The 20,345-nt window shown below is 33.4% G+C and overlaps 4 protein-coding genes across 5 annotated transcripts; all 4 read left to right on the top strand.

Moving 5' to 3' along the window:
• Nucleotides 1–109: 109 nt before the first annotated feature.
• Nucleotides 110–3,758, top strand: LOC123193911 (protein NDL1-like). Of its 2 annotated transcripts, none has more exons than XM_044606985.1 (11): nucleotides 110–349; nucleotides 1,433–1,532; nucleotides 1,681–1,778; nucleotides 1,925–2,013; nucleotides 2,176–2,210; nucleotides 2,306–2,406; nucleotides 2,493–2,570; nucleotides 2,681–2,737; nucleotides 2,863–2,918; nucleotides 3,032–3,167; nucleotides 3,263–3,758. In XM_044606985.1, the coding sequence occupies exons 1-11, from the start codon at nucleotides 290–292 to the stop codon at nucleotides 3,479–3,481; spliced, it is 1,029 nt and encodes a 342-aa protein (XP_044462920.1). In that variant the 5' UTR covers nucleotides 110–289; the 3' UTR covers nucleotides 3,482–3,758. The 2 variants fall into 2 exon arrangements, with proteins under 2 accessions (XP_044462920.1, XP_044462919.1); XM_044606984.1 differs by having other exon boundaries at nucleotides 112–349; nucleotides 2,176–2,236; nucleotides 2,320–2,406.
• An 898-nt stretch (nucleotides 3,759–4,656) lies between these two features.
• Nucleotides 4,657–6,616, top strand: LOC123194095 (thiamine phosphate phosphatase-like protein). Its single transcript, XM_044607244.1, has 4 exons — nucleotides 4,657–5,107; nucleotides 5,187–5,308; nucleotides 5,529–5,727; nucleotides 6,117–6,616. Exons 1-4 carry the CDS (start codon nucleotides 4,754–4,756, stop codon nucleotides 6,387–6,389), a joined length of 948 nt encoding a protein of 315 aa, XP_044463179.1. The 5' UTR covers nucleotides 4,657–4,753; the 3' UTR covers nucleotides 6,390–6,616.
• An 870-nt stretch (nucleotides 6,617–7,486) lies between these two features.
• On the top strand, nucleotides 7,487–10,876 carry LOC123193931 (mitochondrial carrier protein CoAc2). Its single transcript, XM_044607023.1, has 7 exons — nucleotides 7,487–7,834; nucleotides 9,029–9,114; nucleotides 9,203–9,410; nucleotides 9,644–9,770; nucleotides 9,866–10,050; nucleotides 10,146–10,268; nucleotides 10,342–10,876. Exons 1-7 carry the CDS (start codon nucleotides 7,676–7,678, stop codon nucleotides 10,477–10,479), a joined length of 1,026 nt encoding a protein of 341 aa, XP_044462958.1. The 5' UTR covers nucleotides 7,487–7,675; the 3' UTR covers nucleotides 10,480–10,876.
• Nucleotides 10,877–13,612: 2,736 nt separating this feature from the next.
• On the top strand, nucleotides 13,613–19,412 carry LOC123194756 (inactive protein kinase SELMODRAFT_444075). The gene is made up of 9 exons (XM_044608143.1): nucleotides 13,613–14,561; nucleotides 15,310–15,464; nucleotides 15,552–15,646; nucleotides 15,875–16,893; nucleotides 17,390–17,550; nucleotides 17,745–17,821; nucleotides 17,903–18,050; nucleotides 18,259–18,408; nucleotides 19,064–19,412. The coding sequence occupies exons 1-9, from the start codon at nucleotides 14,399–14,401 to the stop codon at nucleotides 19,115–19,117; spliced, it is 2,022 nt and encodes a 673-aa protein (XP_044464078.1). The 5' UTR covers nucleotides 13,613–14,398; the 3' UTR covers nucleotides 19,118–19,412.
• The last annotated feature ends 933 nt before the right edge of the window (nucleotides 19,413–20,345 follow it).

Genomic DNA, 20,345 nt, shown 5'->3' with positions numbered 1-20,345 from the left:
CGTTATGAATGTAAGAGAAAAAAGTCACCGGCGATGAAAGGTTAAAGTTAAAAGTATGTTTGTTAGGGAAAGTCACAAAAAGCGTCGGTGGAGGTTAATTTTAGCGGTTAGAGAACTACTCCCAACTCCCAAGAAAGAGGAAAATTTTTCTAGTAGCGAATAGAAAGAATCGCTTCTTATATAAGCCGCTAAATCCTTGAACAAAGAGGCAAGAGAGGAGAAAAAAATAAGCGAGAAAGATAAAGTTAGGCCATCTGTGGGAAGCCTTTCAGACGCAAGAACTGCGGCCATGGAAGGCTCAAATGAATCCGTTTCATTTAACATGGAGAAGATCTGCCTTGGTGGCAAGGTATGCTCTTTTTTAAAAAATAAAATAAAAAACTTGTGTACAGTCTCGTTCCTTGAATAATTCAAGATGGGTGATTGAGCATTCCAGGTGGTTTACGACTTATTCTTCTTCTTAATCTTTTTATGACTGCTTTAGGTTTTTCTGGATTTAATTTTGGGGGGTTTTGTCTGCTTTCGATTTTGTGATTTTCAGATCCTTGCATTCGTTTTTGAGAATTTGCCTTTTCTAATCAAGATAGAAATGGTTTTATGTTACTTGTAATAAATCTTTTTCTTCTTCTGAAGCTACTTCGTATCAAAAAGTAATCTTATCTTTTGAATTTCGGTGCATTGTTGTTTACCATGAATTGTTTGGCGCCACTTTGTCTTTCTTTTAGGCTTCTTTTTTTGTTCATTTAGACTCATGTTTTGATCAATTTGGTGGTGTTTTGTTATCTTCTTGTTTTGATATTGAGCATATTCTTTCCTTGTTGTATTTTCATGTTAACTGCAGAAGGCTCTGGATCTTAAGTGAATCCATTTCTTGGTTTTATTCAACCTGTGTTGCAGGCCTTGGAAGGAAACTTTACTATGCGTCTTACTTCTGTTTATTATATTATCATGTCTAGCTGTTATGTAAATTTTTTGTTCCTTTTTTTTATTGGTTATATAATGCGAGAGATTCCATGCTTTCCTTTTAAACTGTCATCCCTTTTTAAAGAATGCAATCATTGATATATGAGCCACTTATTACTTGTTTCATTAAACTTTTTGCAAAGTTATATTAATATGATTGTATGGAGTTAGTTTAGGCTTACCCCAAAAGAGTTAAGTGCACATGGGAAGCGCTTTTGGGGAATAATTTTATCTGGATAAAATTGTGGTTTTCTTTCTTCAAAATATATATACAAGATAAGGGACTGTCTTCAGTTTATAAAGGCTATTCTTGCTGAACAAATTTTTAAGTGATTAAATAGACAATGGCAGACCATAGTTTGATGGGTTCTGAAACTTAGCTTTACTTATTATGTGCTTTTAATTTTTCTTCTTTATTTTTTTTCCTCTCTTATAATCAGATCGTAATATGTTTTCTATAATATTTCAGGAACACCATGTACACACTGGTCGTGGTTCTGTGTCTGTGATAATCTATGGAGACCAAGACAAGCCAGCTTTAATCACTTATCCTGATTTAGCTCTAAATCGTAAGTGCAATGGAGTCAGATGCTGTGGCATTGTTTTGTTCTAGATTTGATTGAATTTAAATGGATACATAGAAGTTTCTCTCAATACTGTATTCAGATCCACTAACTAGTAGCAGTTTTCAATTCGCATGTTTTTCTTCTTGATCAGATATGTCTTGTTTTCAAGGCTTGTTTTTTTGGCCTGAAGCGGCATCCATGTTGCTTCACAACTTCTGCATATACCATATTTGTCCTCCTGGGCATGAGGTCTGTAAACTATTTCACTTGAGGGTGATTTCCTGTTATTTTCTTTACTCTTTATTAGATTTTATTTTGGACAACGTAGTATATTCCATTGTTCAACTCTATTATTCAGAGAATTCCTTTCTGGCTCTTTATAAGAGTTCTTGCAGTTAGGAGCAGCTCCAATTTGTCCAGATGTTCCTGCGCCTTCCGTTGATGACTTAGCTGATCAGATCCTTGAGGTTCTCAACTATTTTGGGTATAGAACAGATTACTCTTGTGCTACTTGTGTCATTGGTGCAAGTGGTTACAAAATAGGGCACAAGACTCTTTTAGGATTGAATGCTTCTTACTAACATTTTCACATATAAGATTTTGTCTTAGTTTCTGATGTATTGAATTTCTCATTTTTCATTTTCAGACTGGGCTCAGTAATGTGCATGGGTGTGACTGCAGGTGCTTACATCCTTACTTTATTTGCCGTAAGTTTCTTTGATCAACAATACAATGAATCTGTTCTGAATGGTTTCTGTGTTATTATATTGATGAAAGCATTGAATTGCAGATGAAATATAGGTTACGTGTTCTTGGTTTGATACTTGTATCTCCTCTATGCAAGGCACCCTCTTGGACAGAATGGTTTTACAATAAGGTTCATTCTTTGGACCCTTTGGTTATTCTCACGGACATATGCTCATTTATTTTTACCATGTTACTAAGATCCCTTATAATCTGCAGGTGATGGCAAATTTACTATACTTCTATGGCATGTGTGGATTGGTTAATGAGTTTTTGCTTCAGCGGTACTTCAGCAAGGTATTGTAGCACCTTATCCTGGCTTTTTTTTTTCAATTTTCTTTTCTCATATATTTTTTTTGTGAAGCTGAATGACGGTGAGATTTTTGCATTGTTGTAAATTGTCACAGGAAGTCCGCGGTACAGCTGAAGTTCCAGAGTCAGATATTGTTCAAGCATGCAGAAGAGTAGGTGCCTGAATCTTTTATATTATATTATATTATGTATGTGTGTTTTCCTTTGTTCCTTCGACAGTGGCAATTTAAAGGTTGACATTTTTAATTAATTTCTTTTTACTATTTTGTTTCTTCAGTTGTTGGATGAGAGGCAGAGCACAAATGTTTTGCGGTATCTTCAAGCCATTAATAGGTACATGCTATTCAGATTGCATTTTTTTGACATCTCTTGTACTGTTTTAGTTCTCTAACAGTGATTTAAGTTAAGGTTTCTTAATTGTTCAATTTTGTATAACCAACCTGCAGGAGACCAGACATCACCGATGGCTTGAAGAAACTAAAATGCCGAACCCTCATTTTTGTTGGGGATGACTCCCCTTTTTATTCCGAGGCTCTCCACATGATCTCAAAATTGGATGAAAGATACAGTGCATTAGTTGAGGTATGTAGCTAATGGGGGGTGTTCATGTAGTTTATGAAAGATCTGATAGAGATTTAAGGATGTTCAAAATGAACAATAGTTGGTAATGTTTGCAGGTCCAGGCTTGTGGATCAATGGTGACTGAAGAGCAACCACATGCAATGTTGATACCAATTGAATATTTCTTGATGGGTTACGGAATGTATAGACCTTGTCATTTTACCGACAGTCCAAGGAGTCCACTCAGTCCTTGCATCTCCCCTGAGCTTCTCTCTCCGGAAAGCATGGGTTTGAAGTTAAAACCAATCAAGACTCGAGTTTCAGTCTCGTTGTAGAACAAGGGGAGCTGTAGATACACATTGACATTGTTGTCCAAAAGCTGTTTGTCATTCTTTTTTCCCTTTCTTTTGGTTCTTTTGTTGATTCATTGACTAGGTTAGGAGCCGGTGGGAGGAGTTATAGGTACAGGGAGGAATAGTATAAATATGTTATGCAGATGACTTTATAATGTATTCATTCATTGTAGTCAGTCATAAAGGAGTCATTGTGCTGATTGTACATTATTTATAAAAAAAAAAAAAAAAAAAGCAGATCTTTTATGATGACGAGAAATCAATGATGGAGTTCCAGCTCCCCAGTTGGTTGATGTCTCTCTTTCAAACTTTGATTAATAGCAAATTGACAGCAACGACTAATCAATGCTGGCCATGTCAATCATATTAGCTGCACTAAAGAAAGGTCAAATGACTTTTCCCTACGGGTAAAATGATGGATTTTTATCTAGAGAATTTTTTTGATCGGTCAAATTAATTATTAATTTTAACAAATAAAAAATATTTATATTATTTTATTTAAAAATTTATTAACAGTAAATATGCTTTTTTGTGTTATTTAAGATATTTTTATATTGACTATATATATTTTAAAAATAAAATATAATTTTAATATTTTATTGCGATGTAACTATTAATAAAAAATTATTATGGGTATATTAAAATTTTAAAATTTTCATATATAGCCAAGTTTTTTTCAAGTTTCAAAAACCTTTTGAGATTTTTATTAATATTTCTAATATTTTAAAAAATTAAATTTACTTTCTAATATATAATTATTAATTATATTTCATTAACACTTCTATTTATATTTTGTATTAATAAAATTTTATTATTTTTAATTAAAATTAATATAAATTAAGTTATAAAATTATTAAATAAAATTTTTGTAAGAAGGTGTTATTTAATTTGATAAATTATTTTATCTTTTTAATAATTTTATAAAAAAGTTAACATAATTTATTAAAAATTATAATCACATAAGAAATTAATTTGTTTAAATTTAATGGATAAAAATATATTATTTCAGAAATAAAAAAATAATGGGATATAAAAGAAATTAAAAAGAAGGATTGGGCTGGATAAATACGAATAATAATCTTTTTTTTTTTTTTTAAATAAAAAATTTCATTTAAACTGGATTATCACATTGAGACTTAATCAATCATATTAAAAGAAATTTTGAATTCAATGAACAACTTCATGTCCATTAAACCAGGAGTTACGTTTTGTTAGAGTCTGAAACGACGACGAAATTAGAAGAGATCTAGTTGGATGATCAGACAGTCGGTTTTAACGGCTATGATTAGTTGGGACAGTTCGACATATAATCATGCAAGCTCCAATTCTCTTGTTTTCTACCCAACAACTGAACCATCATTTTCATCAAAGCAAGCGATTTCTTTGCAATTTGATTCGGTGGCGCCGGGAAGTGGTATTACCGGTCGCCTCTCCTGTTACTCATCTCCAGTTTTTCCAAAGCAAATGGCGTTCCAGGGCATAGTTGTAATTTTTGACTTCGACAGGACCTTAATCGATGACGATAGCGACCGTTGGGTGGTGACGCAGATGGAGCTCACCGAAGTATTCAATCAGCTCCGCCCTTCCTTGCCGTGGAATACTCTAATGGTTTGATTTCATTCTGTTTCTATTTGATTTTCATATTCCTATATGTAATTGCTGAATGATTTGTTAATTTTAATTGTAGGACAGGATGATGAAGGAGCTCTATTTGCGAGGGAAAACAGTCGATGACATTGCCAACTGCTTGAGAAAGACTCCACTGGATTCCCATATAATCGCCGCCATCAAAGCAGCTCATTCGCTTGGGTAATATTCATATTCTTCTTCTAGAGTTTTTATCTTTTAGCTATGTTATGGGCACTGATTTTCTAGTACATATGATATGTCATTGTTGCTATTTCACCGCATCACTGGATGATACATATTAAATATGTATTTATTTGTGTACTTAAAATAGGTTTGTGTAGTTTTATTGTTTATTTTTTTACAAGGTTATGATGGCTCTGTGGCTGTGGCTGTGTTTTAGGTGTGACATGAAGATAGTGAGTGACGCTAATCAATTTTTCATTGAGACAATCCTGGAACAGCATGGCTTGTTGGGCTGCTTTTCTGAGATTTTCACCAACCCAACTCTGGTAGATGAAGGAGTGCTTAGGATTTTGCCTTACCATGCTTCTACCTCTTCTCCTCACGCCTGCAATCTATGCCCTTCAAATTTATGCAAGGTAGTTTACTCTTATTTTCCTCCAACTATACTATTTGCATGTCTTTGCATTTTATTAGGTTAATGTGGTATTTTTGTTAACTTACTTTTACTCCGGCTGCATGAAGAGATGGGCTTGATTTGCTTCAGATGTGTTCATTGACCCCTGTATCAAGTTAGATTAGTGACAATTTTAAATGAATTTTTGTTTCTTCTCATTTTCCCTGCCTTTCAGAGCTATTGATATATGTTGTAACTTAAGTGTTGTCGCAGTTGATTGTTTAGATAAAAGAGTAGTGCTAGATTTTATTTTAATCTTTGTGATAATCTATGTTTGTGGAATCCATCTATGTGTTAATCTTTCATTTGTGGTATTGGACCCTTAGTTTCTAGTTCTGCTTTCCATCACAGGGTTTGGTCCTTGAAAGCATTCATGCTTCTGCTCCCAAAAGCAAGAAGCAAAGAGTTATCTACCTTGGAGATGGGAGAGGCGATTTTTGCCCAACTTTGAAGCTTGGAGGTGGTGACTTTGTGATGCCCAGGAAGAACTATCCTCTCTGGGACCTCATTTGCAGTAACCCGAAGGTCAAAGCAGAAGTGCATGAATGGAGCACTGCAAAGGGGCTTGAGAAGATTCTACTTCATCTTATCAACACAACCCCCATCAAAGCAAAAAATTTTTAAGTATTGATTTCAGTCATCGAAACAAATCTGAATGCAATTCGCAGAAATTGTGGGTTTGGCCATGAAGCATTTCATCAAAAAGATGAATGTTCTCAGTGGCTAACTGCACTATTAATTTCCAAAGTTCCTACAAGAATAGCTAATCCTTGAATACTGTTTTAGTAGCATGTTTTATGAATTGTGTTAACATATTTGCTTAACGTTAAATTTAATAGTTCCTTGTTTTATCTCCATGTGTAATATTATTACTTGTGCAAACTTATTCATATAATTTGATATGATAACATCGGAAACTCATCTATGGCTCCAAAGAAATCAAATTTCAGGCACATCACATGGCTCCCTTCTATTTAGATCGTAATTGGGACGCTCAGTATTCCCATAATTATTGCTCTGATGTTTGATGGCCCAGTATTCACTCTTGAATAATTTAAGAGTAATATATCACTATATAAATAAGCGTTATTTTATTCTTAATTCGAAATTATTTAATTATTTGATAATAGAGTAATACTATATGTATTTATTTTAAATACATAAATAATTATACATTTATATATTATTATATGATTGAGTATTATTTTATCATTAATTTAAAATTATTAATTATATTATGATATTTGATGTATTTATGTGGATATGTATAATTTTATTATTGATAATATACACTAAATATTTGCTTATTTACGCACCTAAGACATATAATTTTTTCAATAATTTAGTGCTTTGTTTGGTACATATACAAACGTTACATAAATTTTATAAAAGGATAATATTATGCATATAATTTTTGTATATAATTTATATATAAATAATGATATATTATTATTATTTAATTAAAAATTAAAAATAAAATAATATTTAAACGTATATTTTTATTTTTTATAAAATTAATAGTAAGAAAATATTTTTATATAAACTATTAGCTTTAAGAGAGGAATATTGATGGACGAACCTAAAGGTGACTACTTAAAATTTGAACGGCCTTGATTCATGATCAAGAATAAACACATATATAAGTAAAGTATCAGTGGATATACTGAAAAAAAATAACTCAGCTACCAATACCTGCCGTTCGTCTTTCTTACATATTAAAAAAGAATATACAGAATACATATGCCATCTCTGACTTCTCCTCAGCTCTCCAAAAACATATAAAAACCTGTCAAATCAAAAGAAACGTTTCAATTCTTCCTTCTTCTTCTTCTTCTATTCTGAACATATACCCAACTCTTCTTCTGAATATTTATATAAATCTCCTGTCTCTCTTTTCCCTCTCTGTAAACATGTCTAAGAGGGGAGAAGAAAGAGAGACTGGCATGTTTTTAGATGGCATGATAGACGCCATGCCTGTCTTTGTCAAGGAGCTCGTTGCCGGTGGCATTGCTGGCGGCCTCGCCAAGTCCGCTGTCGCCCCTCTTGAGCGTGTCAAGATTTTGTTTCAGGTGCCTTTTCCCTTGTTCCGTTAGAAAGGCATTTGTATGAATTTTTATTATTAGTTTTGTGGGATTCTTTTTTTTTTTTTACATTTGTTGTGGGAATGGTTTGGATATGAGAAAACTGTTTTTGAATTGACTTTTTTTTTTTTTTTACTTTGGAAACGATATAGATTTCTTCATTACTTGAAGTGTTTTAATTAAAAATCTTCTCAAGCAATACTATTTATTCCTATTGTTAGAGATTGGAAGTACTCAGTTAGACCTGAATTTGAAGCATGAATTGCATTCATTATCATATTTTGCCCCTTGTGATGTATGATAATTATTGGTTGCTGAGTAATTTATATGGACTACCAGATTCAGTTACTAGTTTTTATTGATCTCCCAAGAATTATGATGTCTTAATTAATTTTGCTGTGATTTTGAGAGTTGAAAACAGTTGCAACAGAGCTAAGAACATGAGCCCATCACATCTACCACTGATTTTCTGACATTAATCATATAAGCAAAACTCACTAAACCCACAAAGTCCCAACCATTGCTGCACCCGTTGATGTTTATCATCATTCCTTTTTTCTTATTTCTTTTTTACTCTTTCAGTTAGCTTCCATCATTATGGCCATACACTTGGTTAAATGGCATCAAGTAGTCATGTTGGACATTTTTGGAGGCAATCCTAGTACACATTAAGGATGCTGATTAAGCATATGACAACATTTCTGTCCATGATGTTGGATATGTGCTTCTATTTTGTTTTTAGTTTTATCTATGGGAACATGATTATGTTTCTGGGTTTTATAATTTGATGGGAGACGTTGGCTATTGATGTCTTGTCACTGAGGGTATTGGGAGGGTTTTTCTTGATTTAGACTCCTAATGTTCTCACTTTTGCAATAAGTGGACACTCTCAAGTCTCAAACATTCACTTTTATGCTTTTCAGTCGCAAAATTTTACCGCTCACTAGGCAGAGGCTGCTTGACATTAAATATCATTTTATAAATGTGCATTCAATCTAGGAAGTAGTAGATGATCTCTAAGCTAATGAAATAAAAATTAATTACTGAATTAATTTTTACTAGAAGAATCAAAGTTCTGTGCTCCATCCCACTGCTATGCAACTGTGAAGTTGTATTGATTTTGAGTTTAGAAGATAATCCTGGAAAGGTTGAACAATGAACTTACTCATCCCTCCTTTTCAGACCAGAAGATCAGAATTTCATAGCATGGGGCTGTTTGGATCCTTTAAAAAGATTGCAACAACAGAGGGGGTTATGGGTTTCTACAGGTGGATCTCCAAGTCAATGCATTTTATGTGAATGTTTCTAAAATGTTTGTCTTCAGTTAACTATTTCTTTTGTGGGACTTTGCTACAGAGGAAATGGTGCTAGTGTTGCTCGAATTGTTCCTTATGCTGCACTGCATTTTATGGCTTACGAGCAATACCGTCGATGGATTATTCTCAGTTTTCCTGACATTGGGAGAGGCCCTGTACTTGATCTTGTAGCAGGATCATTTGCTGGAGGAACTGCTGTGCTTTTCACTTATCCACTGGATTTAGTCCGTACGAAATTGGCCTATCAGGTGATAATTACGTAAAGATATGTTTTAGCAGGACAGCTGGGTTATTTGCAAATTTTTCGCCATCTGGAATTATTAGCACTTCTCCTGTTAGCAACATCCTACAAATATTAACAGTCATTTCCCTGGAAGAAAAAATGTAGCATGTAATATGTAGTTCACTGATATACTAATTTCAGGATGCTGTTCATCTTGACATTTAAAAAATGTGGACTAAGTTGCAGTTGCTGATGCAGATTGTTGGTTCACCCAAAAGGAACCTTCAAGTGGTAGTTAGTGCGGAACAAGTATATAAAGGAATAGTTGATTGTTTTCGGAAAACTTACAAGGAAGCTGGGCTTAGGGGTCTTTATCGGGGTGCAGGTATTCATATCAAAATTGCTTTCAGTATTACTGTCATTATGTGCTTCACTGCTATGCATCTTTGCCCACAATTAATGTATGAATGTTATTGTCAGCTCCATCACTTTATGGAATCTTCCCATATGCTGGTTTGAAGTTTTACTTCTATGAGGAGATGAAACGCCATGTCCCGAATGATCACAAGAAAGACATAACGGTGAAACTTGCGTGTGGATCAATTGCTGGTCTGTTGGGTCAGACCTTCACATACCCTCTTGATGTAGTTAGGAGGCAAATGCAGGTAATTTCCTTGCAGGTGACAGATCATCTTGCATTTGGATGAAAGGTCAAAATTGAGTAATAAAAATTGTAATGAATGGATTTCTTTCTTATTAGGTTGAGAGGCTATTGCCTTCTACTAGAGCAGAGTCAAGGGGAACAATGGATACCCTTGTTATGATTTATCAAAAACAAGGATGGAAGCAATTATTTTCAGGGCTCAGTATCAATTATTTGAAGGTAAGAACAATCATGTCACTTTTCTTATTTGTTTGGTCAATTCTTTCTAATGATAGTTTGGTGTTTAAGCCAGGTTGTACCCTCGGTGGCAATTGGGTTTACTGTTTATGACATTATGAAATCATACCTGAGAGTTCCATCGCGAGATGAAGCAGTAATAGAAGTGGTAACAAATAAGAGAAATAGTCAGCCATCCCTTCACTCTTCATAATGGTACATCTCCTTTATAAATTTCTGCAACATTCTTACTCCTCCTCATCAGTAGACTTACATTACCTCCAAAATTGTTAACCTAGATTAACTTTTTCTATTCAAGGAATCTGTGCATTCAATTCTTTCAAGCTGAATAAATCCTGTGTAATTTACATGACTACTTAAATAACAACCCCTTGTATTAGTGCACAAATTTTAGGGGTATTCGGCAGTCAAACTTTATTGACTAGATCTGTTACAAGTTCTCCATGTAAAAGTGAGATATATAATAAGGATGAGATACACATTGATGTACTGTGTACATAATGATTATTCTTTTGAGAAGTTGTATTATATCATGACTGGAAAAAAAATTCTTCTATATGTATAGAGCAGTGGATCATACTTATTTGATATATAGAGTTTGTAGAATTATCATGTTCTCTCACCAGTGGGTTTAAAAATCGGGTCAGATCAACTAATTCAACCAGTTAAACTATCAATTGTTACTTAAACTGAGTAGATTATATATAAAACCGGATTTGATTCAGTTGATATAAAAAATTGATTTTTTTTCAAAAATTTATTATGCAAACTTGAACCAAGATTTTATTTATTATATTTGAATATATATACCATTAAATTAAACTTATTTTAATATTAAATAAATCAAATTATATAAAAAAAAAATTAATATTATTTTAAAATAGTTAATCAATCTGATCACCAATCAAATGATCTGATTATTAATGGGACCAAATTGCCTTTCCACTATATCAAAATCCAATCTGGTTTTAAAAACATTGCTCCCACCCCCTCTCTTGCCCTCTTTCTTTTTGGAATAAAATTGCTCTCATCAACTTTACGTGGAATTTTGAAAATTGAACAGGATAATTTTATCAAAAATTTTTTACCTATGCTAATGAGATTAGCCTTCATTCCATTCACATACAAGATGCGTCACCGTAAATTACATTTATTAATGAACAAAATTATATTAATAAATAATAAGAATAAATCTATATATAAATAATAATATATTATTATATAATTAAATAATTTTAAATTAAAAATAAAATAACGATAATATATCATTATTAGTATACTAATTTATATTCATTATGTCCACGTAAATTACTACTTTTCATTGATTCCATTTTAATTCTTTGCCTGTCACCGTAAGTTTTCAATATTTGTTAATCCCTTATCGTTTTTTCTTTTCACAGCAAAAGCAACTTTACTCTTACAATTGTTAAAGTTACTGTCGACGAGCTTTATTCCCACAACCAGACAGGCACTGACCACAAAAGTAAAAAGAAATAAAAGAAGAAGATAACAGATTTGGTATTAAAGTGGACAGTACATGTTATTTTTCATAAAAAAGATATTTCTCTGGTACAATAATATGCAATTATATGAGCACCTTATTATTTTTGAAATGCCAAAAAGACTTATTACTGTCCAAGGTATTGTGAAAACTTAAAAGTGTTATTTTTTTAATTTTTAAAAATTTAAATACCTATTTATAAGATAATTTTTTATAAAAAAATTAGGATTAAAGATAAAAATATTATTTACTAAAAATTTAAAAAATTAAAGTTTTATTATTTTATCTTCCAAGTTTAAAAATCTTATAACTCTCCTTATCTAAGATTTGAAAAGTAATAATTTTTTTCTAGAGTTTTTTTCTTTTTTCTCCGACGATAATTCACAATCTCTAGCCATTGGCAGTCCTCCTTTAGGCCTTATCTCCCCTCTCAGTCTCTCTCTTTTTGCTCTTCAACGATAAATTGATGAAAATTATTTGGAATCCAAACGATTTTCATCAATTCATCATCAAAGAGCAAAGGGAGAGAGACCAAGAGGAGAGATAAGGCTAAAGAGAGGACGACCAATGGCTGGAGACAATGGGTTGTTGCTAGCGAGAAGAAAAAAAAACCGTAAGGGAAAATTATCACTTTATAAACTTTGGCTAGAGAGAATTACGAGATTTTTAAATTTGAAAAAGAAAATGTGATAGTACTTTAATGTTTTTAATAAATAACGGTTTTACCTTTAATTTTAATTTTTAACAAAAACTTTTTTATAAATAAGTATTAAAATTTTTAAAAGTTAGAGAATAGAACTTAAAATTTTTGCTATACCTTGGTGGGAATTAACCTTATGGCCTTTCTGAAAATAGTTTTTGCCCATGTAATGAAGAAAGGTTTGAAAGTAGGGTGAACAATTTCCAAGTTGATTGAGGAAAAGAAAATCACTCATTTCAACATCGCTTTTGGGATTGGTCCTTTTATTGTTATTTTTTTTTTGGGTTGAGCTTATCTCACCACGGCCCACCAACATGAATTTTCAAGGTTTTTCTCCTGGTTTTGGCCATGGGGCTTTCCACATTTTTAATTACTGTTAAGTCTTGGACTCTTTTATTTGTGAGATTCCCTCTGTCCATTGCAGTATTTCATTTTCTTGGAAAAAAAAATTGACATATTGCATCCATTCTGGAACTAACTTAAAATCATAATATTAGTTATAAACACCATTGAAAATACAATACATTCACTTTTATTATATAATTAATTAATAATTTAATTTTGAAATATCAGTAGAAGGGATAACCTTTAGACTTATATTTAGAATTTCACTGCTTTCATACTCAAAACTTTGAAGACTATGGGATTAAAATTTGGATACAGTTTTGGTGATCAGTTTTGTATTGCTATTATCAATGTCCTTCAGTTGTCCGAATGTGTATGTCTTGATATGGTTGATTTGGCCTCTCAATATGGCATGCTGGGCCATTGCCATTATTAAAGAAGAATAAAACAAAACTTGTTGAATTAGCCCGACAATCATAAAGCACGCTGCTAGAAACCAATGTTAAGTCAATTTTCAGGCATTAAATGTGCATCAGTCCGGTCGGATCCACACCCCTTGATGTGGGTCTGTCTCCTTGTTCAGTCATTCATGTTTTCGGCATCCCATGGGTGAAGTAAATAGGAAAACAAGGAATTAAAGCCTGTCCACGACATTTCAAGATTAGCCCATTGAAATTTATATATCTTGTATTGCAATGCGGCCGAAAGTATGAAATGACATATGCAATTGTAATGGATGGTCGTTTGTCAATGCCTAACATGTGAAAAACAGTGAAAGCAAGTGGACTAATAACAAACTTTTTAGATTTTAGCTTCAATATTCTTCAACTGCTCCACCCGTTTCCTTGTTTGATTGAGCAAATTTCATGTGTCCACCTTCGAGCTAACTTCACCGCAACCTCCAATCAGTCATCTCGTCTGTAATTGTTTAGACTTAGTTGGTTTAAGCAGGTGTCATTTTGTTAAATCGCCGTTTCCTTTTTTGTCTTTTTCTTTGTCTCTCTTGTACTTCTAAGGTTCTTTGTATGTAATTGGTAAGCATAAGCCGGAGGATAATCATATAACAACAACAACTACTCCAAATTAAGCCAAAACAAAGCTTTACGTAACCAGAAAACTGTATTTCTGTTTCTAATTTTATTTGACTTCACGCTTGTTACATGAAGAAGAGGAAAGCATGCCTGTATTGCTTTTGAAAGATACTTGGTTTTTGCAGCGCAGAAGCCAAGTTTTCATGCCTCCCAAGTTTTTTCAGAGATTGTATTTGGATGTACTTGGGTTTGTTTTTGTACTTTCGCCAAGTCTCTTTTAACAGAAAGAACTGTACCCTATTTGTTAAAAGTGCCTTGAAATGCACGCACTCTTTTTATATCTTTTCATTGAAGCTCTCTAGTTTTTCACTTGGGCATCTGTAAAAGTCTCTTGGTTTTCAGCGATCATGTGTTCATCGATAAAATGGGCACTGTTTTTGGTGTTCGAGAAGAAAGTTGATGGTTTTTGGTTTTGTCTATGAATGGTGTTTAAAAGGTGAGTTTTTTTTTCCCCTTTTCTTGTGGATGTTCGGAAATGAAGCAGAAGGGTTTAGGAGAGTCGGTGGGGAAGGTAGTGGTGGTTGCTGTAAAAGCATCAAAGGAGATCCCAAGATCTGCTTTGATGTGGGCTTTGACTCATGTTGTTCAACCTGGTGATTGCATTAAGTTTCTTGTGGTTACCCCTGCTCTTCCTTCAGGTAATCTTCTCAATCTTTCGTGTTATTTTTATAAGATGAAAAATTCCTCTTTTTTTTAATATTGATCGCAAATTGTTGAAATATCTTTTGTCTTGTTCTTTGGCTGTGATTTTGCTAAATTGTTCTTGATTTTGCGAATCTTCACTTCTTTCATTCTTATGGAAGCTTTTGTGAAAATGTGTTACTTATTTTTGGTTCAACATTAAGGGTGCTTGCTAACAAAATTTGTATTTCACCTGCCTGAGAAATGAGAATCCCATGAATAAAAGTATTTATAATTGAGAGCTTCATGGCATCTAGTAAAACTTTTTTTGAAAAACAAAAAAAAAAAATATTAGAGCAAAATTATCCTTCCAGATCTTTGGACAGAAGGATCAACTGAATTGTTATGAAAATGAAGCATCCACATAAAGTCACTGGGCTGTTACTTGTTCTTCTCTTCATTTTGAGTTAAATTTCTTTTTAGGATCTAAAGAAAGTACATAGATACTTCTAGTGAACGCTCATTTTCCAGCTGGGTGTTTCTTCACCATACCTCCTTATTGTGCATGGCTGCTTCACATGCACGGATCAGAAACAAATCACCAGCTAATCAGATGATCAATAATGACATATGTACATACTGTGCTCCGGCAATGTAGTTTAAATCCTCTCTGTTTTTTTTTTTTTCTTTCTTCTATTTCTGCCTTGTTCTATTGATTTAAGTGTATCTGATTTGAGAACTGATGGGAGGACAATGCATTTCCAGGTAAAAAGATATGGGGGCTTTCAAGATTCACCAGTGATTGCACCACTTCTCAATGGAGATCCCTCTCAGGAACTAGTGCAGATCAGAAGGATGATATTGTAGATTCATGCTCCCAAATGATGCATCAGCTACATGATATTTATGACCCAGAGAAGGTAAGTTGCATTAATTAATTTTTAATGTTTTGTTCTCATATACTGCCCATACCAGCATTAATTGTTTCCACCTTTCCTTCTTATCAGATAAAAGTCAGGGTAAAAATTGTCTCTGGTTCACCCTGTGGAGTTGTGGCTGCTGAAGCGAAGAAAGCTCAATCAAACTGGGTTATATTGGATAAGTAATAATTATAATTAAAACTTGATCATTCCCTTACATGACATACCATAAACACCTTCACTTACTGTACTTTATAATTTAGTTTGAACTTTGCTGTCATATGGCTATTGATTTCTCAATATATTCCTCAGCCAGCATTTTTTAAATTTAAAAACTATCTATGCGTAAGTTTGGTTTTACACATTTCTTCATTTTGCTTGTATTCATTATTATTTACAATTTTTGACAGACAACTGAAACATGAGAAGAAATGTTGCATGGACGAGCTACAATGCAATGTTGTGGTTATGAAACGATCTCAACCAAAGGTTCTTCGTTTGAATTTAATTGGAACACCAGCAATTGAATCTCAACTGGCTTGCCCATTACCCTTTGATTCAGAGGTACCTTTGAAACGCTCATACATGATTAAAGCGCCATTTGTGACTCCTGCAAGTAGTCCAGAGAAAGAGTCATCATTAACTGCAACAGATTTTGGAACCTTGTCAATGCCAAGTGCAGATCCAGGGACCTTACCATTTGCTATCTCTGGAATTTATGGGAACCTGAAGAAAGAGTGCTCATTTATCTGTGAAGAAAGGCTACATTTTTTTGGACCTGATAGTGATACAGATGGTGAAAGTGCGGGTCCACCTTCTACAAGCTCTAGTTCCCAGCCATGGTTGAGCGAGACTTTCAGCTCTAGTGGTGAATCCATAAAACATTCAGAGGGAAGATCACAAAGAGCCAATGGTCCAGCTCTGACTTCCACATATGAGTTACTGTTGGAAAAGTTATCTACTCTGAATCGAGAACCTGATATCGGTGTGCTGAATTATAGGCTGGATCTGAAGGTGAGCAAAAGTGTGAGAGAGGCAGTTTCATTGTCCCGAAATAAACCGCCAGGCCCTCCTCCATTATGTTCAATATGTCAACACAAGGCACCTGTATTTGGCAATCCTCCAAGGTGGTTCACGTATGCTGAATTGGAGCTGGCTACTGATAAATTTTCACAAAGAAATTTCTTGGCTGAAGGTGGATTTGGTTCTGTGCACCGGGGTGTCTTACCTGATGGCCAGGTTGTTGCTGTCAAGCAACATAAATTGGCAAGTTCTCAAGGTGATAAAGAATTTTGTTCAGAAGTTGAGGTTTTAAGTTGCGCACAACATCGCAATGTTGTGATGCTGATTGGATTCTGTGTGGAGGATGGGAAGAGATTGCTAGTTTATGAATACATTTGCAATGGGTCTTTGGATTCTCATCTTTATGGTAAGTTTCCTCTATACTAATTTGTGTTATGATTTGTACAGTGTTTGACAGGAAGGAAAAGAGTAGTGTAGAGGGATATGGAAGGTTTATGTTATAACTACTCTTCTCCAGCTTTCAGGACTAACATTTCATGATAATTTAACCAACTTAAGAGCTTTTGTTTAAATGTTTCTAAAGGGTCTTTTCCTTCCACTGAACTTTTAGTTTGGGTAGATGGGGGTGCAGGGTCTGTTGTTGACCAAGTCTTGTCCCTGTTATTAGGGATTTTAAATGTTAATTATAAACTCACTCTTTTCTACCTTTGAATTTTTTTTGTAAATTTGTTTGAAGTCTGTAAATAATTTACTCGAATTTCTTTTTATGTAAATAGTTTCTTTCTGAGGTAGTTTTTTAATGAATTGGTTACGAAATTTGGAGTGTACTGTGATTGGTTGAGTGTGCCTTGAATATGCTTTTTGTGGCCAAGCAAATTAATCGCACAAGTGGAACACTGCAGGACGTGATCGAGAACCATTGGAATGGTCTGCAAGGCAAAAAATTGCTGTAAGAGCAGCTCGAGGGTTGAGATACCTTCATGAAGAATGCAGAGTGGGTTGTATTGTCCACCGTGATATGCGCCCTAACAATATTCTTGTCACTCATGATTTTGAACCATTAGTATGTCATGCTCTCAATATCTGCCCATGAGGAAAAATCAAATATGTTCATCACCAAACTTATACTGTCCCTGATAGTTGATAAATCATGCGATCAAGTTTCATTATGAATCAATATTTCCATAAAAATGGCCTTTTTATTGCTTGTCTGTGTCAATGAGAGGTTGGAACTGACATTCAACTATTGGACATTAGGTTGGGGATTTTGGATTAGCAAGGTGGCAACCAGATGGAGACTTGGGAGTGGAAACAAGAGTAATAGGAACATTTGGGTAATACAATGTGAAGGTTTTTCTCTTAACAATTTTACCTGCATAGAGTGATAATCAAATTCACATATTCTCTTTTTGTAGGTATTTAGCTCCAGAATATGCACAAAGTGGTCAAATCACAGAAAAAGCTGATGTCTACTCCTTTGGAGTGGTATTAGTGGAGCTTATTACAGGAAGGAAAGCTATGGATTTATCCAGGCCAAAAGGTCAGCAGTGCCTCACCGAATGGGTATGTGTTGGACCGCTTTGTTTCCTTTTTTCACTTATATCTGTTGGTGAAAGTAGAACATGATCTTCGAAGGATAGATTAGATGTTTTCAAGAAGTATTCTTTCAGTTTATCTAGTCTCTCCAAGGGAATTTACATTTTTTTAAATGTGCTAAACTTAATCTGATGTATTACCAAGACTGATTTCTTGTGCTTTCATGCTGGCTTAGGCTCGCCCTTTACTTCTAAGACACGCCATTGATGAACTGGTTGACCCTAGCTTAGGCAAATGCTACTCAGAGCAAGAGGTTTTTGGCATGCTGCAATGTGCCTCCTTCTGCATCCGTCGAGACCCTCATAAAAGGCCTCGTATGTCACAAGTAAGTATATTAACGTTAATTGATATTTTCTTTGCATAAATTAAGTTCAAGATCATCCTTCAATAATCAAGCCAGAATTTTCCTTGCAAAATGGCCTTAATACAGCATTTTGAAAATTATATGTGCCAAAAAATTTAGTTCACAATGCTTAGCCTGGAACAGAAGTATTATCAGTCTTAATTATTTGCTAGATAATCGGTGTAGCCATAACTTCCAGTAATCTTGAGGAAATATATATATATATATATATATTTTTTAAAAGTTATCTTAAAAAGGCTACTTTCAAAGGCTCTTCATATCCAAAATTTAATAGTGTGCTTAAGGAGAGAGACTCTTTAGTAAAAAACAGTTTGTTCTCTGATATTCTAATTTATGCATTTTCAAATAAAACACTATTTCCCACAAAGTTGTCTATGTTCTTGTAGAAATATTTGACACCCCAAAGAACTGCAGGAATGTATTTTGAATTTATAAAGCTTGCATGGGCTATAAAAACTCAATGTTGCAACTCTATCAGTATAATTGAAACATCTTTGGCAGTCTGTGGCAATTCTCTAATGTTGCTGGTTTTAAATTGATCTTTTGTAAGGTTCCGAAAAGTGAAGAATTTAAGTGGTTCATAATATAGCTTATTTCTATTAATCCTTTCGTAAAGGTGCTTCGGATGTTGGAAGGGGACATTCTCATGAATTCAAAAAGTGACATTTGAGTTTCCCAGCACATCCGAAACAGCAGACAGCACGAGGATTGCAGCATGAAACATCAACAGTGTATCAAGGGTCAATATTGCTTCAGTCCAATCTTGATTTAGAAGGAACTTGAAAGTTGTCCCATGGATTGCAAAGGGCAGGTGACTCGGAGAGTAAAGAAAGCCTGCTGCCATTTTGTTCTGTAAAAAGGTTTGTAAACAAAACAACACAATTTTTGGCATCAACCGCCTGTTTATCATGTGAAACCAAACTTTGTATTTGTTTATTGGAGAACCATAACTTCACGTTGTTTCATTCCCTTGAATTGATTATCCATGGAATTGCTAGCAAATCCTTTGGTTAAATAACTGATAGCATTTCCTCCCAACTGGAACCGTGAAGGGATAATCAGCATTTCAGCGTTGCAGATTCCTCATAATTAATAACTGAAATATATAAAATCTTAGAGTAATGTTATATGTATAAACGTGTATAAATTTGTATACAACTAATGATGTATATATTATTATATAATTGGATACTTTAAAATTAAAAATAAAGTAAAACTTAATAATATGAAGATATATAATTAATTATGCATAAAATTATACGTATGAATTATGCGTATAGTTTTATTAAAATACGTAACTTTCTTTTTTTAAAAAATAATATTTCTAAAGAGACCATACAATTATTTTATATATTTTTACCAATTTTTTAATAACAGATAAATACTTAAATTTATTTCATGAGTATTTTTATCATTATTTTTACCTTAGGTCTTGTCACTAATTTATGTGTACAATTTGAACCTTATAATGTCCATATATTAAAATATATCTTAGGAAAGGCCAAAAGGCTTATTTCAACCTAAAGTTTAGTGTATCCACAAACTTTTATTCATTAATTTTTGAAAACTTTAATATTTATTTTTCTATTAAATTTTGCTAATATTATTAGAGATAAATTTGTTATTTAGCTAAAAATATTAACAAAAACCAAAATACTATCATATTTTCTCTCGTAGTTTAAAAATTTAACAATTTTTCTCTACTTAAAGTTTGAAAATTGACTTTTTTTTTTAAAGATATTTTTCTCCCTCTCTCTGGTGACCATTCACTATCTCTAACTTTCAGCTCTCTCCCTCTTGCCTTCTTTATTCATTCCCTCTCTAGTGCTAGAGAAACAGATCTTGAAACTAAAATTGAATAAGGGTGAAACAAAATTTTTCAGAAAACTGGAGGGGGG

Source organism: Mangifera indica, chromosome 13 (assembly GCF_011075055.1).
Source record: "Mangifera indica cultivar Alphonso chromosome 13, CATAS_Mindica_2.1, whole genome shotgun sequence".
NCBI lineage: Eukaryota > Viridiplantae > Streptophyta > Magnoliopsida > Sapindales > Anacardiaceae > Mangifera > Mangifera indica.
Note: the sequence above shows the minus strand (reverse complement) of the source record. Positions and strands in the feature narration are given on the sequence as shown.